The 24,350-nt window shown below is 57.7% G+C and overlaps 10 protein-coding genes across 10 annotated transcripts; 7 read left to right on the top strand and 3 right to left on the bottom strand.

Annotated features, from left to right (window-relative positions):
• Positions 1 to 100: 100 nt before the first annotated feature.
• Positions 101 to 1,188, bottom strand: NdufS7 (uncharacterized protein; the record flags this gene model as incomplete). The annotated part of the gene is made up of 5 exons (XM_060599344.1): positions 101 to 194; positions 519 to 885; positions 930 to 1,040; positions 1,077 to 1,115; positions 1,155 to 1,188. The coding sequence occupies 5 exons, from the start codon at positions 1,186 to 1,188 to the stop codon at positions 101 to 103; spliced, it is 645 nt and encodes a 214-aa protein (XP_060452583.1).
• A 269-nt stretch (positions 1,189 to 1,457) lies between these two features.
• CcaverHIS019_0100340 (uncharacterized protein) lies at positions 1,458 to 3,112 on the top strand (the record flags this gene model as incomplete). Its single annotated transcript, XM_060599233.1, has 2 exons — positions 1,458 to 1,501; positions 1,540 to 3,112. 2 exons carry the CDS (start codon positions 1,458 to 1,460, stop codon positions 3,110 to 3,112), a joined length of 1,617 nt encoding a protein of 538 aa, XP_060452582.1.
• A 518-nt stretch (positions 3,113 to 3,630) lies between these two features.
• Positions 3,631 to 5,765, bottom strand: CcaverHIS019_0100330 (uncharacterized protein; the record flags this gene model as incomplete). The annotated part of the gene is made up of 6 exons (XM_060599122.1): positions 3,631 to 3,655; positions 3,725 to 3,970; positions 4,051 to 4,149; positions 4,184 to 4,291; positions 4,333 to 4,347; positions 4,525 to 5,765. 6 exons carry the CDS (start codon positions 5,763 to 5,765, stop codon positions 3,631 to 3,633), a joined length of 1,734 nt encoding a protein of 577 aa, XP_060452581.1.
• A 1,606-nt stretch (positions 5,766 to 7,371) lies between these two features.
• CcaverHIS019_0100320 (uncharacterized protein) lies at positions 7,372 to 8,979 on the top strand (the record flags this gene model as incomplete). Its single annotated transcript, XM_060599011.1, has 8 exons — positions 7,372 to 7,454; positions 7,717 to 7,811; positions 7,874 to 7,907; positions 7,971 to 7,984; positions 8,214 to 8,243; positions 8,284 to 8,711; positions 8,745 to 8,920; positions 8,955 to 8,979. The coding sequence occupies 8 exons, from the start codon at positions 7,372 to 7,374 to the stop codon at positions 8,977 to 8,979; spliced, it is 885 nt and encodes a 294-aa protein (XP_060452580.1).
• Positions 8,980 to 10,805: 1,826 nt separating this feature from the next.
• On the top strand, positions 10,806 to 11,976 carry CcaverHIS019_0100310 (uncharacterized protein; the record flags this gene model as incomplete). Its single annotated transcript, XM_060598900.1, has 3 exons — positions 10,806 to 10,899; positions 10,950 to 11,332; positions 11,365 to 11,976. The coding sequence occupies 3 exons, from the start codon at positions 10,806 to 10,808 to the stop codon at positions 11,974 to 11,976; spliced, it is 1,089 nt and encodes a 362-aa protein (XP_060452579.1).
• A 339-nt stretch (positions 11,977 to 12,315) lies between these two features.
• On the top strand, positions 12,316 to 14,126 carry PEPP (uncharacterized protein; the record flags this gene model as incomplete). The annotated part of the gene is made up of 5 exons (XM_060598789.1): positions 12,316 to 12,414; positions 12,463 to 12,532; positions 12,568 to 13,216; positions 13,264 to 13,721; positions 13,756 to 14,126. The coding sequence occupies 5 exons, from the start codon at positions 12,316 to 12,318 to the stop codon at positions 14,124 to 14,126; spliced, it is 1,647 nt and encodes a 548-aa protein (XP_060452578.1).
• Positions 14,127 to 15,237: 1,111 nt separating this feature from the next.
• On the top strand, positions 15,238 to 17,016 carry CcaverHIS019_0100290 (uncharacterized protein; the record flags this gene model as incomplete). The annotated part of the gene is made up of 3 exons (XM_060598677.1): positions 15,238 to 15,913; positions 15,972 to 16,808; positions 16,883 to 17,016. The coding sequence occupies 3 exons, from the start codon at positions 15,238 to 15,240 to the stop codon at positions 17,014 to 17,016; spliced, it is 1,647 nt and encodes a 548-aa protein (XP_060452577.1).
• Positions 17,017 to 17,614: 598 nt separating this feature from the next.
• CcaverHIS019_0100280 (uncharacterized protein) lies at positions 17,615 to 18,629 on the top strand (the record flags this gene model as incomplete). Its single annotated transcript, XM_060598566.1, has 4 exons — positions 17,615 to 17,624; positions 17,883 to 18,044; positions 18,291 to 18,573; positions 18,617 to 18,629. 4 exons carry the CDS (start codon positions 17,615 to 17,617, stop codon positions 18,627 to 18,629), a joined length of 468 nt encoding a protein of 155 aa, XP_060452576.1.
• A 681-nt stretch (positions 18,630 to 19,310) lies between these two features.
• CcaverHIS019_0100270 (uncharacterized protein) lies at positions 19,311 to 20,928 on the top strand (the record flags this gene model as incomplete). The annotated part of the gene is made up of 7 exons (XM_060598455.1): positions 19,311 to 19,359; positions 19,392 to 19,465; positions 19,498 to 19,562; positions 19,617 to 19,876; positions 19,910 to 20,181; positions 20,219 to 20,408; positions 20,474 to 20,928. The coding sequence occupies 7 exons, from the start codon at positions 19,311 to 19,313 to the stop codon at positions 20,926 to 20,928; spliced, it is 1,365 nt and encodes a 454-aa protein (XP_060452575.1).
• Positions 20,929 to 21,447: 519 nt separating this feature from the next.
• Positions 21,448 to 23,295, bottom strand: XPT1 (uncharacterized protein; the record flags this gene model as incomplete). Its single annotated transcript, XM_060598344.1, has 4 exons — positions 21,448 to 21,644; positions 21,698 to 21,911; positions 21,942 to 22,640; positions 22,753 to 23,295. 4 exons carry the CDS (start codon positions 23,293 to 23,295, stop codon positions 21,448 to 21,450), a joined length of 1,653 nt encoding a protein of 550 aa, XP_060452574.1.
• Between the last annotated feature and the right edge of the window lie 1,055 nt (positions 23,296 to 24,350).

Here is a 24,350-nt window from a genome sequence, read left to right as displayed (position 1 = left end):
GTCTGCATCAGCCCGCTAGACTTGGAAGGACTTGAACCCAGCCGGGCCATCTGAGTGTGTCCGCTCTGCTGGCGAAACTGCCATCCTCATGCATTCTAAACTAGCTGCGGTACCAGCGGACAGCGGTGCGCGAGCGACGCATCTTGCGCTGGAGCTGGAGGAAGCCGTACAGGAGCGCCTCGGCCGTTGGGGGGCTGGGGTTAGCGATATGTTTCTCAAGAGGTATAGAGAGAAGGTCGGGCGGAGGGGGGGAAAGTAAGGCTAGGACTCCGCCGGCCATCCCCGGAGGCGAAGTGGGAAGCGGACACGGAACGCAGCCAGTACTCGACGCGCGCCAACACGGGCGCGACGCCTGCCGCGATACCCAACACAGTCTGTCTGGTCCCCGCCGATGGTCCACAATCATTCCGTGCTCCTCGGAATGGCGCACCATCTCCAGTCCGCGCAGCTGTTCCACCCCTTGTCATGGCTCCACGCCCCGCTCTCCTTGTTACGCCCCCATGCCACACGCCACTCACCATCCGGGCACGTAGATGTCGACGGGGACGATGCGGTCGCACCCACGGACGACCGAGTACGAGTAGTGGTAGTATCCTCCGCCGTTGGCGCACGAGCCCATCGAAATGACCCAGCGCGGCTCGGGCATCTGGTCGTAGACCTTACGGAGGGCGGGGGCCATCTTGTTGGTGAGGGTGCCTGCGACAATCATAATGTCTGACTGACGGGGCGAGGCTCGGAACACGACACCGAGACGGTCCTGGTCGTAACGCGCAGCGGCGACGTGCATCATCTCGACGGCACAGCACGCGAGACCGAAAGTCATGGGCCAGAACGAGCCTTGCCGCGCCCAGTTGACGACCTTGTCGAGCGTCGAGAGGACGTACTCTGTGTGTTAGTTGGGTTGGGAATGGTTGGGAATAGAGACTCACCAGCGCCGTTGCGCGGCGTCTCAAGCGATTCCTGGTTGCTGCCGCGGTTGGCAATCTGGGTGATGGGAACGGGCCGTGCGTCTGCGGCCTGCGGCGTCGTGTGCAGTCGCGCTGGAGTTAGCCATCGCTCACTTGCTTGGTACATACCAATGGCGAGGGGCCGGATCGCCGACGTCCGAAGAGAGGCTGATGTCAGCGCGGCCGTGTGGGACTGGGATAGCATACCGGTCCTGAGCCCAGTGGTGAGCATGCCAACCATGGTTTCAAGTGGTGAGGGAGGGTGAAGTGACGGCGAGCTCCCAGTCTATAGTGAGCTCCGAGGTATCCCTTGAGTACGACTTGCCACCTAATGGAGGCGCCAATAGCGACACACTCAATTCCACCCACTCGGCGTTATTTCCAGGTGGCACCTTGATCGATTTGATCCCGCTCTCTGATCTCTGACACCTCCGACCTCCACTCCACTTTTGCGTTTTCGATTTCGGCAGTTCCGGGTATCCGATCACGATCACGATCACAGCCAAAGCCATGCTCGTCCGCTCCCTCCCGGCCAGGGCACTCGCCCAGAGCAGGTGAGTTAGATTGGTTGGTGGGGCGCGCTGACTATAAGGCATGCACACGCTTCTGTGCGCCACCTCACTGTCGCGTCTATGGCGCGCGCAGGCGCGTCGCCGTCGGCGGTCGCGCTCGGCAAGCGCCCGGCGCTGACCCCTCGCACAATACTGGCGGTGCAGCTGGGCGGAACTCGCGATTTTTCATGGAACCCGTTCAAGAGCTCGGAGGCCGCACAAGTTGTTGAGACGCCTACTACCACAACTGCCGTGGAGCCGCAATTGTCTGCGGCCATCTCGACGCCTCTTCCTGCGAGCGACACGCCTGCTGTGCCGGCCGAGTTGCCCGTGTCCGCCCCATCGCACCTCACCTCGACGGCTCCCGATCACCAGTTCCATAGCGACCCGTCGCCGCTCCTCCCCCAGAGCCCGGCGAACGCCTCCACCCCAACTCTCGAGGACCTCATCACCAACTCGGGGCTGCCACTGGAGCAGGTGCTCGCGTCGCCCGATGCTGTGCACGCAGCCATGAAGTTGTCAGACCTGAAGCTCATGGGCTTGGACCACTCCTGGTACAGCCTGCCCGGGTGGCTGTGTGACTCGCTCGTTGGGATGCACAGCATCACCGGCTTGCCGTGGTGGGGATCCATCATTGCCCTCACGCTCACGATGCGCATGATGCTGTTCCCGCTCCTTGTGCGCACGACCAAGCACAATGTGCGCATGGCAGCTGTGAGCCCTCAATTCCAGGGCATCATGCAGCGCATGAAGCAGTCTCAAGCCGAAGGAGACCAGATGGGCTCTGCGCTCGCACAGCAGAACCTACGCACCCTCATGAAGGAACACGACGTGAGCCCGTTCCGCGGCATGATCCTCCCCCTCGTCAGCATGCCGCTGTTCATCTCGCTCTTCTTCGGACTGCGCAAGCTAGCTGCACTTCCCCTGCCCCAGCTGCGTGAGGGTGGCTTTGGTTGGGTCATGGACCTGACTGTTCCTGACCCGCTCTACATCTTGCCCATCACGTCGCTTGCCTTCCAGATCCTCGTGTTCGGCATGGGTGCCGACTCACCAGCCGCCTCGAGCCAGCGCACCATGGCTCACTTCCGTAACTTCTTCCTGGTTGCGTCGCCGCTCATGCTCATCTTCGTCTCCAAGATGCCCGCCGCTGTCCTTTTCTACTGGACGACCTCCAACATGTTTACGGCGCTGCAGGCGTGGACCATCCGCCAGCCCTTTGTCAAGCGTATGCTCAACATCCCGACGCCCAAGGCCATTGCGCCACCCCCCGAGGACCTCCTGCTCAACCCCAACCCGTCGATTAAGGAGACGTTCACCGCCATGGTCGACTGGCAGAAGGGCATGATGGAGCGTGCCCGCGAGAAGCAGGCTGCAGCCAATGCCAACCAGAACATTCGCCGGGAGCGCGTTCGTACCGTCGACCCCAAGCGTCCGGGTGCCGAGCACAAGAGTACCATCCGCGAGAAGTATGAGCAGACACGTACCGCCGGCTTCTTGGAGGATGCCAAGGCCGACGCCAATGCGCAGGACCGCGCTGCTGGCCGTCTTTCGCCCGAGGAGGCCAAGCGCCAGCGTGTCGAGGAGGCTCGGAGGAAGCGCCGTGGACAGCAGTAGGCCGATTCGGTAGAGGAGTGGGCTAGTAGTTGTGGGGCAGATAGGCTGCTCCAGCCCATGTAGTAGCAATTGCATCGCATTTCACCATTCGCGCTGGATGGTGCCTGAAATGTACTTGAAGAGGGCCCAACTAGCGCAACAACAGCGAGTTTGCGAGGGCCTGCACCTGTCCCTCTGATTTACATCTACAAGCTCTGGCTACTGTGGCTGCTCGTATTCAGCGTCCATCTGCATCCGAAGAGCAACGCCAAAGATCCGTTACCAGCTCAGGGTTGTTGCGGCAGGCACATAGGCTAACGCGAACAAACAATCAGGGTAGGGCGCGACTTGCAACGACTGCATTCCGCAACGCCTCAGAACCCCCCACTCCGTGTGTCAGATAGATGCAACGGAAACCAACGAGCCCTCCGCCAGTAACCATGTTGTCATCGTCCCATATATTGCCGGAGAGAACGACGTTGCCTCGGCCGACTTCCCAACCCACATCACGGGTGGATGATTCAAATCGGTCAGCATTGTTAACAGAGGCTTCTACATGCACATCTGTATCAGCTCCGGCTGTCTTCCGCCCACAACGCTTAGTCCATGTTGATGCGTCTTCTCGTCACTCACTCCCATTCGTCTCCCCGTACACGGGTTTGCCACCCATTCCAGAAGCCGTCGACATCCGCCTCTGCGCCGTGGCGATCACAGCCCAGGATTCCCTGCCAGAGCTCGGCGACGCCCTCGTCCTCGTTTCCCACCACATGTCCAGTCTCGCGAAGGACCCAGTCCGACTTGCCCGACGCGCGGTGCACAATCGCCAGAGCCGGGGCAGTTGGTGCGCCTGGGAGATGAACCGAGAGCACCTGTTGGGATCTGTTGTCAGTCACACTTCGAGGGAAAGAGTGTACAACTCTGGCACCAAACGTCCTCAGCCAGCGATCACGCGGACGTACTCAGGAAGGTACAATTCAACTTTGCTCCAGTTCGTGGCGCCAGCCTTGACCGGTATTGGGGATTCCTTGGCCGTCTTCTGGGACCCTGCATGGCTTGCACTTGTGGTCAGCGTGGACTTTGAAGTAGGCCCACAGTGCAAAGAAACTTGTCTTGGACCGCGTAGAACTTGAGTTAAGGTCTGCGGTATTGCAAATCCACTCAGCGTCCATGTGCATCGCGCTAAGCTTCTCCCCGCTATAGCTGATCGTCAGTGGCTGCATGAGGGTCCAACTGTCACGCACCTGTTGGGAACGCAGCTGCTCAGCACGGCCCTTTCAGCAACTTGCAGCAGCTCCTTTTTTCCCTGAGCGCACTCATTTCCTGTGGCGCAGACCTTTTCTGTCCAGGAGCGGCTGATCCCTGACGGTGCTGAAACGCTGTCCTTGGTCCTCACATGAGACGTGATCGAAGGGATGGTGCTGGCGGCAACGCACGATCTGGGGGTCTCCGTCGGAGAGGAGACGAGGTTGAGGATGTAGGAGTGCCAATCGGAGCGCACCAGACACCCTTCGATCGTAAGCGGTTCGGTAGTAGCGGAAGATGGTGCGTCCGTCGCGATCACGTCACCTGTTGACGCAAGGACGAGGTATCGACCGCAAGTTACGCCTTGAGGCTCGGTGCTTGGAGGATCGCGACTGCGGCTCGAGACCTTGTCCTTGTTCTGGAGCTTCTGAGAGGCTGTCACGACCAGGTAGATCCCTTCGACGACCTTCTTGCACTCCGCAACTGCTGGCCACAACGTCATGTCCGGTCCGAGCAGACCCCTACCTCCTGCGGCTGCACTCCATTCCTGTGCCGAGCCAAGCTGGAGAGTGGTGTGCAGGCGGGCGATCCACCACCGCAGGGCGACTTGGAAGGCATCCAGGTCCCCGTCATATAGCTCACCGTGCAGGCCTGAGAACGCAAGGGTTGGCAGCGCGGCAGGTACCGAAGCCACCGCCTGATGGGTGTCTCGAGCTTGATTGAGGTTGAGAAACAGGCGATCGAGGAAGTGGCTCTGAATGTGTTTCACGCGGTCGCTCCGGTTGGCGTCTGCAGGGAGTGTAAACAACTGAGGTTTCTTCTCCCTTGGAATGGACTGAGGTCCGGCAGAACCCGCGGAGAACGACTGTGAAACGTGTCGAACAGTCGAGCACGTGAGCGGAACGAATTTCTTGGTTGCACGGATAGCTGGCCGGGATGGCGTAACGACGATCGTTTTGCGTTTCACCGAGGTCTTGGAGGCGAGCTGGACAAGTTTTGGTCTTAGGTCGTTAGCCGTGCTTTCATAGCGTTTCGTGATTCTGTTTGTCGTCCCCTCTGATCCGTGATCGGCAAGGACGGTGGTAAGGGCAGGCCAATCGGAGGAAGTGGCGATGGACAATGGCGGGAAGGGACGCAATGCCTGCGTCTGGGTGCTGGGAAGTGATGAAGGCAGCGAAGGAATGGGCGGGATGGGTTGCGTGTTGGGGAGTGGACTTGGGGCCGAAATCTGCGTTGTTGAGGCGATTGTGGACGGTCCGGTTTTCGTCTTCTTCTTGCTTCCGCTACTGGTGCTGCTGTTCGCGCGATTCTTGGACTGAGCCTTGGTAGACGTGTCGCGCTTTGGTTTTGTGGGCTTGGTTGTGGTAGGTGCCACAGGGTCGGTTGCAGAAGGCTTGGGCGTTCTGCTGATCACCTTGGCGTCCGACGTCATCACCGGTACGACAGAGGAGACAGTACATAACGATGGAACTGTCGGCGGAGAAGGCAGAGGCGATGAGGTGGTCGAGGTGGCGCGCTGGATTGTATCGACGAGCTGCGCCTTGTTGAGTTTTGAGTAGCCATGAATGCCAAGCTGGATGGGACAAGTTGCATTTGAGCCGGGTGGAGGAAGAGGGGGGTTCAAGTCAAAAGGGGCAAGGTGGCAGGAACAGAATCGCGATTACAACAGGCAAGGAATGTCAGTCAGGTTGTGAGCCGAGTCAATGAGATGGTAATCTGGGTGACGCAGACGTCTCCAAGGTCGATGGATGCTAAAGAGAATGAAAGAGGGAGGCATGAGGGGGAAGATGAGAAGGGAAGGTGTGGGAAGGGCCACAACGGACTTGCTAAGCGAGCGTCGGAGCGGGAAAGGGCGGGCTAGTGGGTGGGGTTTGGGTTCTGAGTCATGGGTAAGTAATCGGTAAGCGTGCGTACCTGTTGACAGATTGCTTTTAGTTGAATGACAGTGTTCTTGATGAGTGGTTGTTGCAGTTGTAGGGTTGGATTGGCCATTGTGTGAGAAGTGAGAAGTGAGATGATGAAAGATTGTGTAGCAAGACCGGAGAGTTAGAGATCCAGAATAAGATGTGACGGGGGGGTTGGTCGGGTTGATGGAATTGATGGGATATAAGCTATACTATTACTATAAGGTGGTCGAGGAAGGTGGTTGATGGTTGAACGCGCATTGATATCAACGTGACCGTGTCAACCGTTCAATCGTTCAATCACTCGCAACGATCGTATTGTAATTGTAATTGACCCTGGTCCTTGGTTATCCCCGATTCTTCAAGTTGCCGTTCATCCCAGTTCAATACCTACCTAGCCTTGCCGAACAGGCAAATACCTATTAGACTTGGATAATCCCTGATAGCTAGTAAATGGTACGCGCGCGGCAGTGTTGTCACCCGGAACTCTATAGGACTGTTGGACTGTTTGGACTGTTGGGTCGTTGGGACGGTTGGCATCATCGAAGATCCGAGAATCAGGCACCAGTAGTCCCTTTTGCCCCCGATCTTTAATGCCCCTGACAGGCCCTGATCCCCCTGACCCCCTGATCCTTCTGATCCCTTTATGGTAACATCCCCAAAGGCCCACAGGCCCAAGGGCCCAAAGGCCCAAAGGTCTATAAGCGAGAAGGGCAAAATAGGGTATATAGGGTAATAGTTGATCAATTAGGATATCAAGCGGTAAGCGGTTCAACAACTCAACTGCCTCAAACTGCCTCTGAGGATGCCTGAATCCTCTGTCCGCAGCCAGTTTATACTCAAACTCATTACCCAGTCATGACGCTCATTAAGAAACCATCTATTCCAACCGTTCACACATCAAAACAACCCGACGCATGGAAATGATCAAGCATTCTTTCATTCTTTCTCTTCACTCTTCATACTACTAAACTTTTGACTATCACCAAACTCAACGTAACTTGACTTCAACTCTTTCCCTTTCCGTCCATGCCCGTCAACAAACCTCATTCCTTCCTCCTTACCTTTATCACTGGTTCAACTTAATACACCTACCATCCCGTGTCAGCCTCACCTCCAACCAACAACATCTCCATGCAAGATGGCCACCAACCCACCACAGGGTTCGCCGATTCCGCGACAGTCAGCGACATCAAGCCAAAGGCGGTCCTCTACTGGTACGTCATCCCTCTGGTTCACAATAGCTCGCCTGTGTGCGGAAAGGCAAGAGGAAGGTGGCAAGATTATAGAATGAGACAACTAGCGCCACGCGGAACTCGTCCGTCCTGTTGAGTCGTAAGCCGTAGAATGACTCTGCGGCGCCGCGCACCGACGTTGGAGAACATCCGGGGTTCACACCGATTCCATTCGGTTGACAACCGACCATTCCGGCCGCGTTTTCCTTAATAGAATCCTCTCCAGACTAGCTCACACAATCAGTTGGCCATCGTCGTTTCTCAGCACTGTACCTCGACTGTGTTTGCTAGAGAAGGGATACCCAGAAGACGAGTACGAGGTTCAACACGTCGATATCAGTGAGTTCTACGTGGCGCGGTGATACTCTCCGGCTTAGACGGAATATCCACTGACAATTCAGCGTCTGGCAACAATTTCTCCCCAAGCTATTTGAAGTGAGTACAAGTGCACAGCCTGTACATGGTACAAACCATGCTTTGACGCTGACATGCGAATAGAATCAACGGTAATGGTGAATACTGCCCACCACGAAACCTTCTCTAACCACAGCAACCATACCAACACTTGTACTGCCGCGGCTGGACCCTGGAAACGACATCGACGAGTGCCGTTTCCACATTCTCGACGACTTGAAAGTAATCCTGTATGTAGAGGTTTGCTAACTGTGTTACAGAGCATCTGTGCTTTTATCGATGGTAGCCGTCCGCCATTTCCTCCATCTTCAGCGACTCGGCGACCAGCGCCGACCCTCTCCCCATTGACAGAAAAGGGTGAGTGATCATACCGAGAAAGCCGATCCCTAACGCCGAGACCGTGTGCTGTGTGAAGATTTGATAGACCTGGTGCGGTCGCCACAGGTGGACCCTAACTTCCTGGAGGTGACAGCACGTGACGCATCCGAGCTGCGGGTCAAGCTCCGAGGTGTACAAGGTGTCCGACTGCGAGACCGACAGATGGCCCTCACCCAGCATCTCAACATTGCTCGGGATGGAGCGTCAGAGGCGGTAGCCAACGGTGACCACAAGGAGAGCAAGCGGTGGGGCGAGGTTGTGGCGATATTAGAGGACAAGTGGCGGACAAGTCAGGCTCTCGTGGACATCTGGAGCGGAGCTGTGGACGAGGAACGACAACTCGAATACTATGAGGCGAGTCGGGCAGCCTGGACCGTGCACCTCCCAGGGACTTTTGCCAAGCTCGAGGTCAAGATGACAGGTCCGTACGCCCTTGGCGACGATCCAGTGAGTGGGCCGTTGAAGCGAAGCTGACCCCAGTCAATCGCCGACTGTTACATCATTGCCTGGCTCGCACGTATCGTCGCCATGTGCGGCGGTGGCTCTGTTCCGGCGGCCCTTACGCTCGTCGAGCCCTACATGGGCGGCGTGCGTCTCGGGACCCGCATCCAGATCTATTGGGGGCATTGGGTCCAGCGCAGCAGTTTCCGGAAACTGTGAGCCTTCAACATGTCATCCGCTAACACCCAGCGCTCCTATTCTCTTTCCGTCATGAGTGATGGGGGGTCTGTCGCTGGTGACTTGGGAGCTACGCTTGGTAAGGATCTGAGGGAGCACAGCACATTGTTGTACATGTCGTGACACGCAGGTAAATCCAATGGGAATGAGGATTTACCCGATTATGTGCATAGCGACCTGGTCATTGTTGCGGCGCAGAGGGGCACGAGACATGAATGGAAGCGTTAGGCATGTGAGCAGCTATTCTGAGGATCAGGCTATGAAGGGAAGGAGTGCAGGGGTAGAAGGTTGAAGCAATCGGACAGGGCGTGCTTGCTTCACTACCAGGGCAGAAATTATCTCCACAAAGACTCGAGTCCAGACCATGCAAACCAGTAGCTTTTCTCGAGGCTGACGTCCGTCTCTATTACATGTGATACTGTCATCAGCCACGAGGCGACTAAAGTAGATGAGTGGGTGAATTTGCGAGTTGATTTCTGGTGTTTGACTGTAAAGTATACAGCAGTGCATTGTGGCATACGTGGTACAAACCCCAAAGAATTTGGATTGCATTCCTTAATCCCTGCACTACTTGTCGTCTTGTCACAAGCCACCGCCACTTTCTTTCCCTGGCATTCCCCCCTTCTCCCATTCCACATTATACTCTCTCACTCACAACATCATCACTCGCCTTGTCATTCTCCTTGACTCAATGGTCTGTTTATGTGGACGTACAATGTCCATCCCTACGGTCGACCGGGAAATGCAATAATGCTCGTCACTGCAACACCGCATCCCCAGTCACGCAGTCCAAGAACTCACTCTCGGCAATATCCTATCCTAGTTGTTGGAGCACAGGTTGCCGAAAGAACAACGGTGAGCCCAAGGACGATTTTACGTGAGGGAGGCGCTCATTGGGATGAGGAAGAGACCAGCAAGCCGGTCACGTTGGGGCTATGGAAGTGGCAGGGGCTCGACGGAGTAAAAGCAACACACGGTAGTCCGGAGGATGGAGAATGGTCTGTGCGTTTCCCATGGGGAGCTTGGATTCATCTCGCATTCACAGGCTGGAACACGGGCGTTCACTGAGAGTGAGAAGAAGGAGAAGAGAGGAGGACGGTCACGGGCTTTCGCTGCCAATGGGGAGGGAGGGGTAAGCGGTTGCGAATGGCGGTCAAGCTGGCGTTTGCCATGTGGTGAGCACAGACTCACTTGCGCACACGGACAAGTGCGTGATGGAAGTGACGGGGAGCCGGAAGGCTTTCGCGCGCTCGGCCAGAACGTTGACTTGGTATCACGGTCTTCGACCTCACGCAGGGCTTGCTCCATCCAATCTGGGCAATGTGGGAGAATTCACTTATATTGCATCTTGCGGTGCGCGGCCTGAAGCTGTGGATTTTGTGTGCGGGTGGAAGCGTACAAGGCACCATGGCTGGCAAGGCCCAAAGCTGGAGGAAGATTATAGTGTGCTGTTGGCGTTGGTATGTCTGCTTTCTGTTGCTAGCTTACTGCAATGCTACCTTCACCCAGATAGGTTCCAACGTGTTTAATTGAGGGCCATGCGTATATGCGTACTGGATTGATTTGATCATGTCGTGAGAAGAACAGTGGCAACATATGATAGAGTTTAGAGTCACGTGCATTGGATGGAGGAGTGGGGCAGGGCGGAGTAATGCGGAAACTAGGCACGAATGCGGGACTTACCCCTGGTCACTCCCCATCCCATCCACTCCTATTCGATCCCTCCACGCATCATCATCATCACTACTTATCCCTTCGCCTTCATGCTCCGACCACCTGGCCTAGCCGTGTGCCGCCGGATCCCCAGCAGGGGCCACTTGCGGCCTCCACCTAATACGAGGTCAATTCAAGCTCCATCGCAGGATGCACCGCCTCGGCCTCCTGTATCAACTTTCGCGCCGAGGTCCCGGCGACCTTTCGCTCAGCCAGATCTACCTCCAGAACAACCCCTCGACGCGTCCGTTGAGGGCCGCACGCGTCGTCAGGGGCCTAGCTTAAGCGACGCAGACAACGGCGGAACGGACATCGGGCGGGACTTTGTTCCCGAGCCTTCCGACGAGATCCAGATCGAACCTGAGCCCGAACCCGAGCCTGAGTCGAAACGTGCCGACGACTGGCGACGCGTCCGGACGGGGCCCAGCTCCGCACCACTGGACGAGCTGGACTCGTCTGCTACTGCTGTCGCGCGTGTCCCACTCCCCGAGCCGCTGGTTGTGACACCAAAACGAGTGCGGCAGCCTTTCGACACGCACCGCTTTGTCTCAAAGCTCAACGCTGCGAGCATCGAGCCCGACGTCTCCAGAGTACTCATGGAGAGCGTGAGAAGCCTCATTACGCACCGCGTCGACCGCGCATCCGAAAATATGCTCAGCAAAGCCGAGCTTGATGACGTGAGTCGGCCTCCCAACCCACCTGACAGCAGCAAGCGTACCTCTTCAGAGCGGCGCTCTCAAGGGTACGCACAGAATGGAACGTACGTAAGCGCAACGCGGGAATAGCTGGACGAGACGCACTCAGCGCAATTCGGAGAGACATCGACTCGGTTGAGCTCACGATGAGCGAGGACGTACAGGAGCTCAAGCACGATATTGAGCTCGAAATGGGCAACCGCAAAACAGACACGCGGAGCGACATGAAGCAGGCGAGCATCAATATCGAGGAGATTAACAATCGAGCCACCATCAGCATCGGAGACCTCAAGACGGAGATTGAGAGCGCCAAGTGGGAGGCGACGCGGCGCGCCATTGCCATCATTGCAGTGTTCGTTGTGTTTGGGGTTGTGATTTCAACGGTAACGTTCGGTGAGAGCAAGGTCCCACCGGGGCCCAAGCCCGACGCGACCGCCCATCCCGCGTCCGCTTCGACCCCAGTAACAGCGACGCGCGACATGGGCATCGGCACTGATGACGACTTTGACTATGAGGCGCGCATCGACAAGCTGCTCGAAGACGTGGAGCGACCCGAGCGACCCGAGCCCAAGCGTCCCCGCCGGTCGTCCAAGCCAGACCGCTTTACCTACACGGAGCGTATTTGAGCTTTGTCTCGGGCCATTGTTGTTGTCATATTAGCATGCATTGCGGTCACTGCATTCCGGCCCTTCCGCCTCGGCGTCTCCGAAGTAACATGGTGTGCAGTCCCCGTCAGTCCCCGTCAGTCCCCGTGTCGGGTGACAATTGGGTGAAGCGGAGCGGGCGGATCTAGCTGGCGGCCTGGCGGTTAGCAACCCTAAATCATCCATGTGGTACATTTCCTACATGTGGGGCTCACGGTCAACTCCGCCGCAATCAACGTTCCTTGTGTTGCTACATCCTTAAATAACTCTACTTCTCATTATCTCTCTTGCACACTCCTACCACTACCACTAACCATCACCATGACTGTCGACAGGCCTACAAAGTTTCCCGCTCGCGCACACGCTAGCAAGCTCGTCTCTGAGCTCGTCAAGCTCATGCCCGAGGCTGAGCGCAATGGTGTGAGTCGAGTGGCCACTGTCCGATATTGGAATATCCGCTGATAGCAGAACCACGCCATCTTCGTCCAGGGCCACCCCACATCGTGCCGCGACGACACGGACCGCGAGCTTCCCTTCCGTATGTGCCGACCAGTGCCCGAAACTAACCCGCAGACCAGGAGGCCAACTTCAACTTCTTGACCGGCGCGTACGATGTCCACACTGCCTCGGTCCTCGTGACCTTCAACGGCTCCGACATTCAGCACACTCTGTTCGTCCCACCCGCGGACCCGCTCGAGACGATGTGGTCGATCCCTCCTCCGACCCTCGAGGACGCCGCCGTGCGCTTCGACGCCGGTGCGATCCGCAGTACCACCGAGCTCGAGGCTCAGCTCGCCCAGCTCGGCGATGCGACCATCCACACCCTCCCCGTGACTCACGAGTTCCCTCCCCTTCCCTCCTCTGTGCTTGACGCCTTCAAGAAGCAGAAGCACTCCACCGAGCACCTGCGCCGCGCGTTCCACCTCACCCGCCTCACCAAGACAGCTGAGGAGCTCGAGCTCATGCGCAAGGCCAACGGCATCACTTCCGGCGCCCACGAAGTCCTCATGCGCGAGCTTGGGCGGTACGCTGCCAAGCGTGCCAAGGCCACCGTGACTGCTACCAAGGAACGGACTGGCTTCGAGGGTATGACCCAATGGGAGGTCGAGAGCGAGCAGGACGCCGAGGCGCTCTTCGTCGCCACCTGCCGTCGCATGGGCGCCGAGATGGCGTACCTGCCCATTGTTGCTTCGGGGTCTCACGCGTCGACTCTTCACTATGTGTGAGTGCTAATGGACTAGAGGTGGTCAGAGCCCGATCTAACAACAGCTGCAACGACCGCCTCTTTCCCTCGACCGCCTCTCCCCGCGCGCCGGGCGACACGTCGTTCACCCCCCGCCGCCTGGCGCGTGGGTGCTGTGGTGACGTTCCCGAGCACGACCACGCCACCTCGACCAAGTCGCTGCACACTTCCGCGTTTGAGCCCCAGGTGCTCCTCATCGACGCCGGCTGTGAGGTCGAGGGCTACGCGTCTGACGTGACGCGCACGATCCCTGTCGGCAACGGTGGCAAGTTCACGCCCAAGGCCGCCCATATCTACGACATTGTTCTCCGCATGATGAAGGAGGCGGAGGAGCGCACGCGTGTCGGCGTGCACTGGGACGACATCCACCTGCACACACACAAGGTGCTTATCGACGAGTTCATCAAGCTCGGCATCTTCAAGGGTACCGCCGAGGAGATGCTCCAGAGTGGTCTGTCTGCCGCCTTCTACCCCCACGGCCTTGGTGAGTAACCCCATGTAATCTGAGCTGACGGCAGGCCACTCGATCGGTCTCGACGTCCACGACTCGCTGCAGTACCTGCGTGAGGTCAAGCTCGACGTCCCGGCCAGCTCTGCCGCGGTGCCGGCCAAGCTCTTCACCTACCTCCGCATTCGCCAGCCCCTGCAAGCCGGCATGGTGCTCACCATTGAGCCTGGATGCTACTTCCCACCCCAGCTGCTCGACATGCACGGCGTGTGGGAGAGCCCGCTCGTCGACCACGAGGTCCTCAAGACCTACCTCCCCGTCGGCGGTGTGCGTCTCGAGGACTCGGTGGTTGTGCGCGACAACGGTGAGCCTTGCGAGAACATCACTCCCGTTGGCCGCGAGCGTGCGTGGGTCGAGGCGCGTGCCAGCGGCCTCGAGTAGGAGGCCTCGAGTAGGAGAGCATCAACAGGACTGAGATCTGAGCTCGGGTCGGCGACGAGCGAGTCTGTTGCACAAACATAAAAGCATAACACATGTAGCATGCACTAGTGGCATTTGGACGGAGTGTGTGGTGTGGTCTCGGCGCCTGCAGATAGGCCAGCGCTGCAGCACGCCCTGCTGAGACACGTCAGGCTCGCACCAAGAGATGCAGCCGTACCAAAGCGCAAGCCATTCCGTTCCGCCCAAGATGCCTCTGACAACTCGACGCCAATGACACTGCCCGGCGGGGCCTCTCAGATGCCACGTAGAACTACTACCCGCCAGGAACAATACTGTTGACATTGGGTGCAAACGTCAAACACAAAAAAAAAAAACATCAAACATCCCAAACATCAAATATCAAAACATCAAATATCCCAAACATCAAATAGCAACCAAACATCAAATGTCAATCACATGTCGGAGCTGAGCGAGCTGTGGCCCGCGCGCGCGGGACCATCGGCGACTCCTTCGAGGGCCCCAAGGGTGAGTGCGGTGCTGCGCCAGACGGACTGGCCGAGAATTTGCGGCCTTGTGCCGTACATATCTTGCCGCCTGTCAGAATGACGGGGAATAATACTCAGAATGACCGGGGGATGATACTCGACGCCTGTCAGAATCACTGGGGGATGATACTCGACGGCGATGGACCTGTCGGGATAAGATAAGGATGTTCGGTCGACCACCTTCAAACTGGGGCGGAAACAAGCCAAGACGGACGCCAGTGCACTCTGGGATGAGTTGGTGGACTACAGATGCAGATGAGAGGGTTGCGTGGCGTTCACGAGGAGCGATGCTGAACGCTAGTGTGGCGAGCGGGCGACCGCCGCGTCGTCGGCAACGATCGGCAACTAACATTCGGCCATCTCCGGAAAAGAACATCTCGGAGATAGCCTGAACGCCAGATCACGACCGTGTCGCGTCTGCCCACATTCTCGCATTCATACGACTGCTTTTAATCTCACTATCGCTCAGTCGTCTCTCCCACCCTCGCACAGTCGCCTCTCCCACCCTCGCGCAGTCATCTCTCCCACCCTAGCACAGTCGCCTCTCCCACCCTAGCGCAGTTACAATGACACACACACCCACAACCGGGGCGGTAGTATGCGAGCATACGACAGCGTCGGCCATTGGCGCGGAAATCCTCAAAGCAGGCGGCAACGCTGTGGACGCCCTGATCGCTGCCGTCCTGGCTGTGGGTGTACTGTCGCCGTACCACTCGTGCATCGGTGGTGGTGGCTTTGTCCTCGTTCGCACGCCAGAGAAATGGGACGTCATCGATTTCCGGAGCTGCGCGCCAGCCGCGACTACAATGGACAATTTCATGGCCCACTCCTCGCCACACGGCGGACACGCGGTAGCCGTGCCAGGCGAAATCAAGGGCCTGTACCGCCTGCATCAGCAGTACGGCAAGGCTGAGTGGGCGTCATTGTTCGCCCCGAGCGTAAAGCTGTCGCGGGGCGCACGGATGGGAAGGGACCTGTACGACTTTATCGCGCGCGAGTGTCCGAACGCGCCAAGAATTGAGGGGTCATGGATGGCCGACGATCCCGAGTTCGTGCGTGCGTTCAGCCGCGACGGGCGGTTGATCCAGGTCGGCGAGGTGTGGGCGAGAGAGGATTACGCGGACGTGTTGGAGGCCATTGGGGAGAGGGGACCGGAGGCGTTCTACGGCGGCGAGGTGGCTGGGAATATCGTCAAGGCTGTACAGGGACGTGGTGGGGTTATGAGCTTGGACGACTTAAAGAGTGAGTCGGAGGAGGGTCGGACTGGTGTTAGTGATGTTCCATCATCCGCTGACAGCAGAATACACGCCGGTCAATCGTGAACCGCTCTCTACAACCTTCCGCGGCCACGAGGTGTTCTCGGTCCCTGCCCCAGCCAGCGGTGCAGCCCTTCTTGGTGCGCTGAAGACGCTCGACTCGTTCCCACTCTCCAAACCCCTAAGTGTCGAAGACGAGCATGTGACGGTCGAGGCGATGCGCCTCGCCTTTGGAGCTCGGACCGAGCTCGGCGACCCGGCCTACGTCCCCGTCGACGCGGTCCAGGCCGCCATGTTGCGTGGTGCCGCGGACCGGGTTCAGGAGAAGACGCAGGCGCCAGAGTACTACCTTCCCGGCGCGGTTGGGGTTGACGACAACGGCACGTCGTCCATGGCAGCAGCCGATGCGAGTGGGTTAGTAGTCAGCCTGACCACGACGGTCGGGACGGCGTGGGCGTCGCGCATCATGGTCCCTGGTACGGGGATTGTGCTCAACGACTCTGTCCTGGATTTTACCGTCAAGGGCCGGCCCAATGTATGGGGATATGCGCCTGCGCCAGCCAACTTTGTGGCTGGTTCGCGCAGGCCTCTGTCGAGTATGTGTCCGTACATTGTGCTAAAGGACGGGGAGCCGGTGGCGGTGGGCGGGGCTGCTGGTGGTGCGACGATCCCGAGCGCCAATATCCTTGCCGTGCGGAATATGCTGGCTTACAATCTGGGGGCGGGGGAGGCGTTGGCCCAGCCAAGAATCCACAACCAGGTCCTGCCGAACGTTACTGTACTGGAGCAGTCTAGCGATCGGGGTAGACGAGTGGTGGGGCTCGGCCAGGACGTCGTGAGGGGCCTGGAGGAGCGGGGACATGTGGTTGAATGGTGTGAGAGTGAGTCCAAATGGCGACTTGGGCCTATTTAGCGCAAGACTCTGCGCAACACGAGTCTCGAGTGCTGACACCAGGATCCCGAGCGACACCATGCGCCATGCGTATCCTGCCGGATGGGTACGACACGGGCGGCGACGCGCGAAAGTGGGATGCTGGGGGCGCTGTGTGCGTTGGAGGCAAGGTTGTCGTGCAGAGTCACCCGGCTTAGCGGCTGTGTTTAAGGTAGTAGACATGAATTATTTCAGAGCCAGAGCCATCAGTGATCAGCGGCGACCAGTGCGATCAGTTATGAATGAATGTCGCACACTCCTCCGCAATCACCTGGTCGCTTTGGCAAAAGAGAATGACCACTGACAGGATCGAACTGCCGACCTTTGCATTACTGATATCCACTGGATATTAGTACAATGCTCTAACCAGCTGAGCTAAGCGGCCTATTTCAGATATAATTTGAGAAAACGCCTCTAAGACCAAATGGCCCTTCTGCACCCAATCGTCGAACGAAGACTGCGGAACATCTACTTCTACATGCATATTTTAGTCTCCAATATTGGCGACCGGGAGACACCCGAATTGGCGGTTCGGATGTCAACGACCCGCCAAGTGATGTAAGAGGCGCTGCCACAGAGGTATTCCCGAAACCCCGTCACCCCACACTATCGTCGCCACAGGACTTCCGAATGATAGCTCACGCGCCGCCACTCACATAACATACAACAACACTCTTACACACCACTCTCCATCTCAATCATCAACAACAACAAGTCAAACTAAGCCAAACACCAAACTCGACCAAACTCGATTGAATGAGCACGAGTGCGTATTTGGTAGCGAACGAGGTCCGTGTACGTCTGTGCTGATATCCGTGCCCTTCCTCCACGCCTTCACATTCGCCTCCACTCTTGCTTGACCTCGCACTCGCGCGCGCACTTGTTTCATCAACACACTTCCATTCACGTCACTCGAACCCCCTTGCGCCGCCTCTTAAAACGTCACATTCGCCACCGCTCTCCGTCTAACTACCACCCTGATCTTTCTACGCCCCTACGTCTCTAATGCCCCCACGCTCCTCAGCTACCAAGGTGGACTCCTCCAAGACCAAGAGCAAGGCCTCGGCTAGTGCCGGGGCTACCAACCTTACCGGGCCATACGACCCGTTCGCGAGCGGCGACCCGTTCGCCGAGGAGACGACTGTCAAGACCGTCGTCCCTGTTAAGACTGAGAAGATCCACATTCGTGAGTACGCGTCGGGGCGAGTGGTATATGGCGACGATGAACCGTGAACACATGGAGTGACTGTCCCGGTGGCGACGGAGAAAGGCAGTGTGCGCAACGGATGGCGGAGGTGGAGCGCACAGATCTGGCGGGGACGGCCTTGCTCTCTATTGGAGCCTCCTGTTTAAATGCGCCTTCCTTCCCGCTTCACATTCGACGTCGACTTGCACCCTTTATTGGCGGGATCGATCATATCGCTCACACCAGGTCTCCAGCAGCGCAATGGCCGCAAGACTATCACCACCGTCCAGGGTATCCCGGACAAGTACAACTTCTCGAAGCTTCTCAAGGCCATGAAGAAGGAGTTTGCCTGCAATGGCCACGTTGTCCACAGCGCCGACTCGGACGACGAGGACAGCCCGGTCCCCCCCAAGAAGGACGGCCACGGCAACGTTCTCCAGTTCCAGGGTGACCAGCGTACCAACGTCAAGAGCTTCATCATTAGCCAGGGCCTGCTTTCGGAGAAGGAGGCCAAGGACCAGATTGTCATGTGAGTCATCCGTTCACTCGTTCAAGAGTACGCTGACAGACAGCCACGGCTACTAAAAGCCGGCAATGGGGTCCCCATCTTGCCCTGTGCGTAGCGCTGCGTGCGCTACGTATCTCAGTATCACCACCCGCCATGTACTAGATGTCGGCAGTGTATTCTACTTGTCAGAGCTGAGTGGCCCATGCATTGATTCGTGTGTTTTCCGACTTGGAGCGGGAGTGGCGCCGAGTCAGCAAGAGTCAGATGCTGCCCGCACACAGGAGTGGCCGCGAGGATTGACGAGTTGGGCATGATCCGTCGAAGACTGGGCGACTTGCTTACCGCGTCTCAGAAGCCCAGCGGCTTGGGGATTCTAACTTGCGACTTGTGTTAGCTTGGGTTGCTACTCCATTGCGCAGACGTGATCTGAGCTCTGGCGCTTTGCTTGTTCTCAGCTAGCAAGTTGAACATCCATCCTACAGGTTAGGCACGGCATTTAGGTCGGGCCGTTTGGAAAAAATGGCAGGGTGTTATAGCTGTAGCCTGTAGATGGATTGCGTCGCTCCGTGGCTGGAGCATCTGTGATCCAATCTTCGGCCTTGGTCATGTCACAACTGTCATCTTCACACTCACTCACAGTCACACCTGCACGCATACTCAAGCGTCCTAGTCCGGTTGCACACCCCATCCCCAATCCCATACCAGCAGTTTGGACATCTCCCACCCACCTCATTTCCCACCGCACTCAATTGCCCACCATGGAACGCGCCGGACGCGTCGCGCTGCTGGCGCTCTGGTTTCCCCTCGGTACTCCCGCGCCCAGATGGAACTGACAGCAGCGCTGGCCCACAAACACCCTGCAGTTGTCGACATTGATCCCAAGGTCCCAATCGACTGGATCATGTACACCCACGTCAGTGCATTCCCGATAGTCACTGACGGCAGATGGCAGTGCAGACGTTTGTATGGGCCATCCTCTTCCCTATCGGCATGGTCCTGGGCTTGTCCAAGTATGTCCGCCGCTATTCGGGTAGTGAAAGTGTAGCAAAGGCTGACCAGCGCAGATCACGCTTTCACGTCCCCGTCCAGGCTGTCGGTGTAGTGGCGACGCTTGTGGGAAGTTACCTCGGACACAACCACGGCGGGCGCGAGTTCGCAGCGACAGTGCACGGCATCATGGCCCAGATCATCTTCTGGGTCCTGATGGTCCAGACGGCGTGTGGCGTATTCCTGAGGCTCCACATTCTCAACAAGACCGTGCGGCCATGGATCAGGCGAGTACACGGCCCTCTGGGAATGGCATTCCCTATCATTGGATGGACGCGTAAGTCTACAGTAACCCCCCAAGCTTATATAGAAATCATCATGGGCGTCGTGACCGCGCTCGGTTTCTGTCGCGGAGGCGAGATCAACCAATGTCTCGCGCACTATATCATGGGCTCGGCGTTCATCGCCTACGCCGCCATCCTGGTCATCATGCTCAACCTCGGCGGTGCGTGGCTCCAACGCCGCGGATGTAGTCAGGAGATGCTCGACTCAAGCGTCATCCTCGTCTGGGGCATCATCAACACGTTTACCGAACACCAGGGCGGCCCATGGACACACAAGGACATGCAACACACCATGATGGTACGCCATTGTGTGCCAGAGCTAGAGCTGACCCCAGGGCGTGCTGTGGTGGGCTGGCGGCTTGCTCGGCGTCTTCCTGAGCCGCAAAGGCAAGCGCTCGTTTGTGCCCGCCGTAATCATCATCATGACTGGCTGGGGCATGAGCGCGCACGAGCAGGAGCTCATGATTTCTTCAAAGGCAAGCCTCGTCCCTGATTCTCCTAACTCCAGATTCACGCAATGTTCGGGTACGCTCTCATCCTGGCTGGCGCCTTGCGCGTTGTTGAGGTTTGCTTTGTGCTTCATGACGGAGCGACTCCCTCTCCCACCGTCCGCATCTTCCAACACCTCCCGCCATACCTCCTCGTATTGAGCGGGATCACGTTCATCAGTGCAACCAACGAGGAGATGAAGAATGCCAACGCGCTCGGCATCGACCACGTCACCTACGCGCTCTTTGACTTTTCCCTCTCTTTCCTCGTGTACCTCGTCATCACCTTCCTCGTGCACCTGTACTCGAATTCGGGGCGGAACGCCATGATCATGGGCGATGGCGAGCCTGAAGCGGGGTATGCCAAGCTCGACCAGCGCGACCGGGGCGAGGATGGGTTGCCTGATGGGCCAGAGGTGTTTGAGCTCACAGAGGCCGAGGGGAGCCAGGACGGGTCGGAATTGACGGGCGACTCGGACGCCGTCAAGATAGGCGGCGAGGACGAGGTCGACTGGATGCAGCACGACGAGATGCGCGGCGGCGCGCTGCGCCTGTAGCGTTGGAGTCTGACTCTTGTCTGCTGGCCCGACCCCCTTGTATCGATATATGCGATCTCTCGTGATATGTGCCAATTCAAGTTGGAGTATCCATCACGCCGAGCTCCTGATGACTAGGGAGGTGGGCGTTGTTGGTTCGTCGGGTGGACCCACCTGCCTTGTCGATGGTTGGGCTACTTGGACACCCATCGTCAGTACCCGTCGCCTACTGCGCACAGACTGTACACTACGACATTACAGCTATCTCTCCAGCTTGGCGCAATGTTCTGGATCACCCACCCGAGTTGCCCATGGCATGCGTGGACGATGGGACCACCTGCGCCTGCCTAATCGTTGCATGTTGCTTGCAACCCATCCTGCTCGTCCAGGTGGTCAGGTGGATGACAATTGGTCGATGCATTGTCCTTCCATATGCAGTGTATGCTAGTTTAACATGCCATGTCCCACGTGCGTGACGACACGTGGCTCAAGCGCGACTTTGTTTGCCCTTGAGTGTTCAACGTCCCCACCACATCCACTCTACCGCTCCCACCCCGCCTTGTTGGGCCACCGCTTCTCAAACCAGGTACCGACGAGCTCGAGCACCTCGTTATAGTTGCGCTCAATGTCGTCATTGAGGCACAGCACGCTTGGTTCCTCGTCAAGGTCGAGGGACGCAAACTGGTCGGCCGCCGATTCGGGCGTGCGCAGCTGCGTGAACACGACGTCGGACTTGCCTGGTGTGAGCGGACTCGTTGGTTCAAAGGGGCCGTGTCGATGTCGCACTCACCATACGTGTACAAGTATCGTGAGAGGAGGTGCATGGTCCACTGGCGCAGCGGTACCTTGTCTCCCGGCAAGGCGGTCTTGGCCAATGCCTTGGATAGCGAGAAATCGGCCTCGTCCCACGTCGGCGTCATGGGGAGATGTGGTGGTGCGATGTACGGTGGCGGTGACGCCGTCTTGGGGATTGTGTACGTCGCGTCTGGGGAGGGAAAGATTTCCTTGAGTCACAGCGGACCCGACGCCGTCACCAGCGCCATTAATAAGCAGTCGCCGCATTTTGGGTGACGGAACGCGAGGTGCTTGAACATGTGCGCCGCAGTGGTCTGGCCCTCGGTCCAGAATGTGTCGAAACACTTTTCGAGGTCGATGGTACACTTTGCGTTCTCGACCGGGTCGGCCGTTTTCTTTCCCGTCATGGGTAGATGACCGTCAAGCGAGCTCCAGACATACTCTGTGTTCTTGGGGTTATCCCAACCTGCATGGGCAAAGTTTGTCTCGATGTGTTTGAGCGTCTCGCGTGGTCCACGGACGACCTCGACACTGCCATTTGTTCCTGGCGTCTTTCCGAGGAGGCGACCGACTTGCTCTCTTTCGGCCTGGCCCAAGCTTCCATTCGCTCCACCGAGTTTGGCGACAACCCACGTCCACAGCATGGCTTCGCGCCACCGCTCGGTGCGAAGCGCAATCTGCAGCCACTGGCTCTGTAAGTCGCCATGCCCAATTGGCAGTTCGCGGAAACGCTTGGACGCGCTCAAGGTGCTCATCTTGGAAAACATGAGGGTCGCCTCGACCTGTAGGCTCTGGGTGATCACCTTGGGCACGTGCAGGAGGTAAGGACGTGGTACCACAGGGTATCGCTGACTGAGGAGATGGTTGGCTTGGAAAAGGCCGCCGTACTCGCCGTCAGTGCCGAAGAACTGGGGGTTGAGCTCGGTCGTGATGCGTTCCTGTGTGTCAGCTCGGTCGGGAACGAGAGATGAAACCCAGGGATCGACTGACAACCGCACGGTCGCACTGACGGCTTTTTTTCGGCTGTCACGCCAGGATCCTCTGACTCACGTTGTCATGCTTAAAACGCAGGATGGACCCGTACAGCGGCGAGTGAAAGTCGGACACGGCCAGCGGTCGAAGGAGAAAGTAGTCGTCGTTGAATGCGACTGCTACGTCGGCCATGTCGGGGAGGAATGCAATGCGACTCTCGATTCTCATCGAGTCGTATGTCGGGAGGGCGTCTTTGAGCCACTCGCGCTCGTGCCATGCTGCCTCGCCTGGTTCTAGGGGAGTACCATCTGAGTCGACGTTGGGAATGCGGTAGATCTCGCTATGGGCTGCGTAACGAAAGTGGGGCGTTCGCTCCCCAGGCGTCTCGAGGTGAGTGCGCCCAAAATTGAGCCACGAGGGAGTCTGAACCACGCGCCATGTTTTGGAGAGGTATTCTGACAGGGAGGTATATTCATTGTCGTCGTCATCGAGGTCGGCTTGCAAGTTGTCACGCGCTTCAGGTTGGAGGAGATGGACGTCGTCGGTGTGAAAGGCCGTGTCCCACAAGAGGAGGTGAACCGTGCGTACAGCGCCCTTGAGCGCGGCAAGTACGCTTCGCATCGAGTAGACGAGCTCATTCTGTTCACTGCCTTGAGTAAAGTGTTGATTCGCAAGACTTACCGAAAGTGCCTAATTGGACTGTGGATATTATGGTGTTTGTGCCAGTACTCGAATTCGGTTTTCCATCGTGTATCTGAGCCATTAACCCAAAGCCAAACAATGTCGAGGGTGTCTTCTTGACCTAGAGTGTCATGGTCGCAGTGGAGTTTACCGTCTGCCAGCCAACTCTCGAGACATTCGGGGGGTAGGAAACGAGTGGGCTTGAGGCGTGGGAAATGGGTGGGCTGTTGCAGTGGCTGAAAAGGGCGGTGGAGTGGGCTGACACTGTCGTGCCAGTCCTCGCGACGTTGGGTTGGCGGCTCATCTATCAAGATGGGGAAGGTGAAAGGCTGGCGAAAGAGAGTCACGACGGGATTGCCTAGAAAGTAATGTTGAGAGGCAAAGAGGGCGGCAACCCATACGACGAGGAGCGCTGCCACACGGGGGGTCAAGAACATGTTCTTGGTGAGTGATGTATCAAGATGAATCAAACAAGATGGCACATGTACCCAGAGGAGAGGTGCGGAGTGCCCAATGCATCCCAGAAGCCAAGGCGAGGTGGGAAGTATGGGAAGGGGAGAGGAGTCGTGCGAGTGTTACGCAAGTGGTACCTCTACTTGGATGCCGCGTTTCATATGAGAACCCGACGCCGGAGAGTCGAGCAGAGTCGAGCAGAGTCGAGCAGAGAATGCACAGCTGACAGACAGACGTCCCGCGTGTTCTCTCATGTCGTTGCAGGACACAACCACTGCGGGTAAGCCAGGGGTTCCAGGGGTTCCAGGGCCATTCAAGAAAGAGGTTGAATGGGGGCTGACCCCTGTTTGATAGGATTATACTATTCCTTCAAAGGACCCAAAGGGCGATTAGGAAAAGCCATTCTGAACCCTGTAGCTCTTTGGGGCCAAAGTAAACTATATTAAGGTTTGGATACAACAAAATCCTTAGTGTTCAGGGGTCGAGTTGATTGACTTGTCACCATCCGCGCCATCCGGATATTGCACAGGCTGGAAAAGAAG

The sequence above is a fragment of the Cutaneotrichosporon cavernicola genome, assembly GCF_030864355.1.
Source record: "Cutaneotrichosporon cavernicola HIS019 DNA, chromosome: 1".
NCBI classification, from domain to species: domain Eukaryota; kingdom Fungi; phylum Basidiomycota; class Tremellomycetes; order Trichosporonales; family Trichosporonaceae; genus Cutaneotrichosporon; species Cutaneotrichosporon cavernicola.
This window is presented reverse-complemented; position numbering and strand designations above follow the sequence as displayed.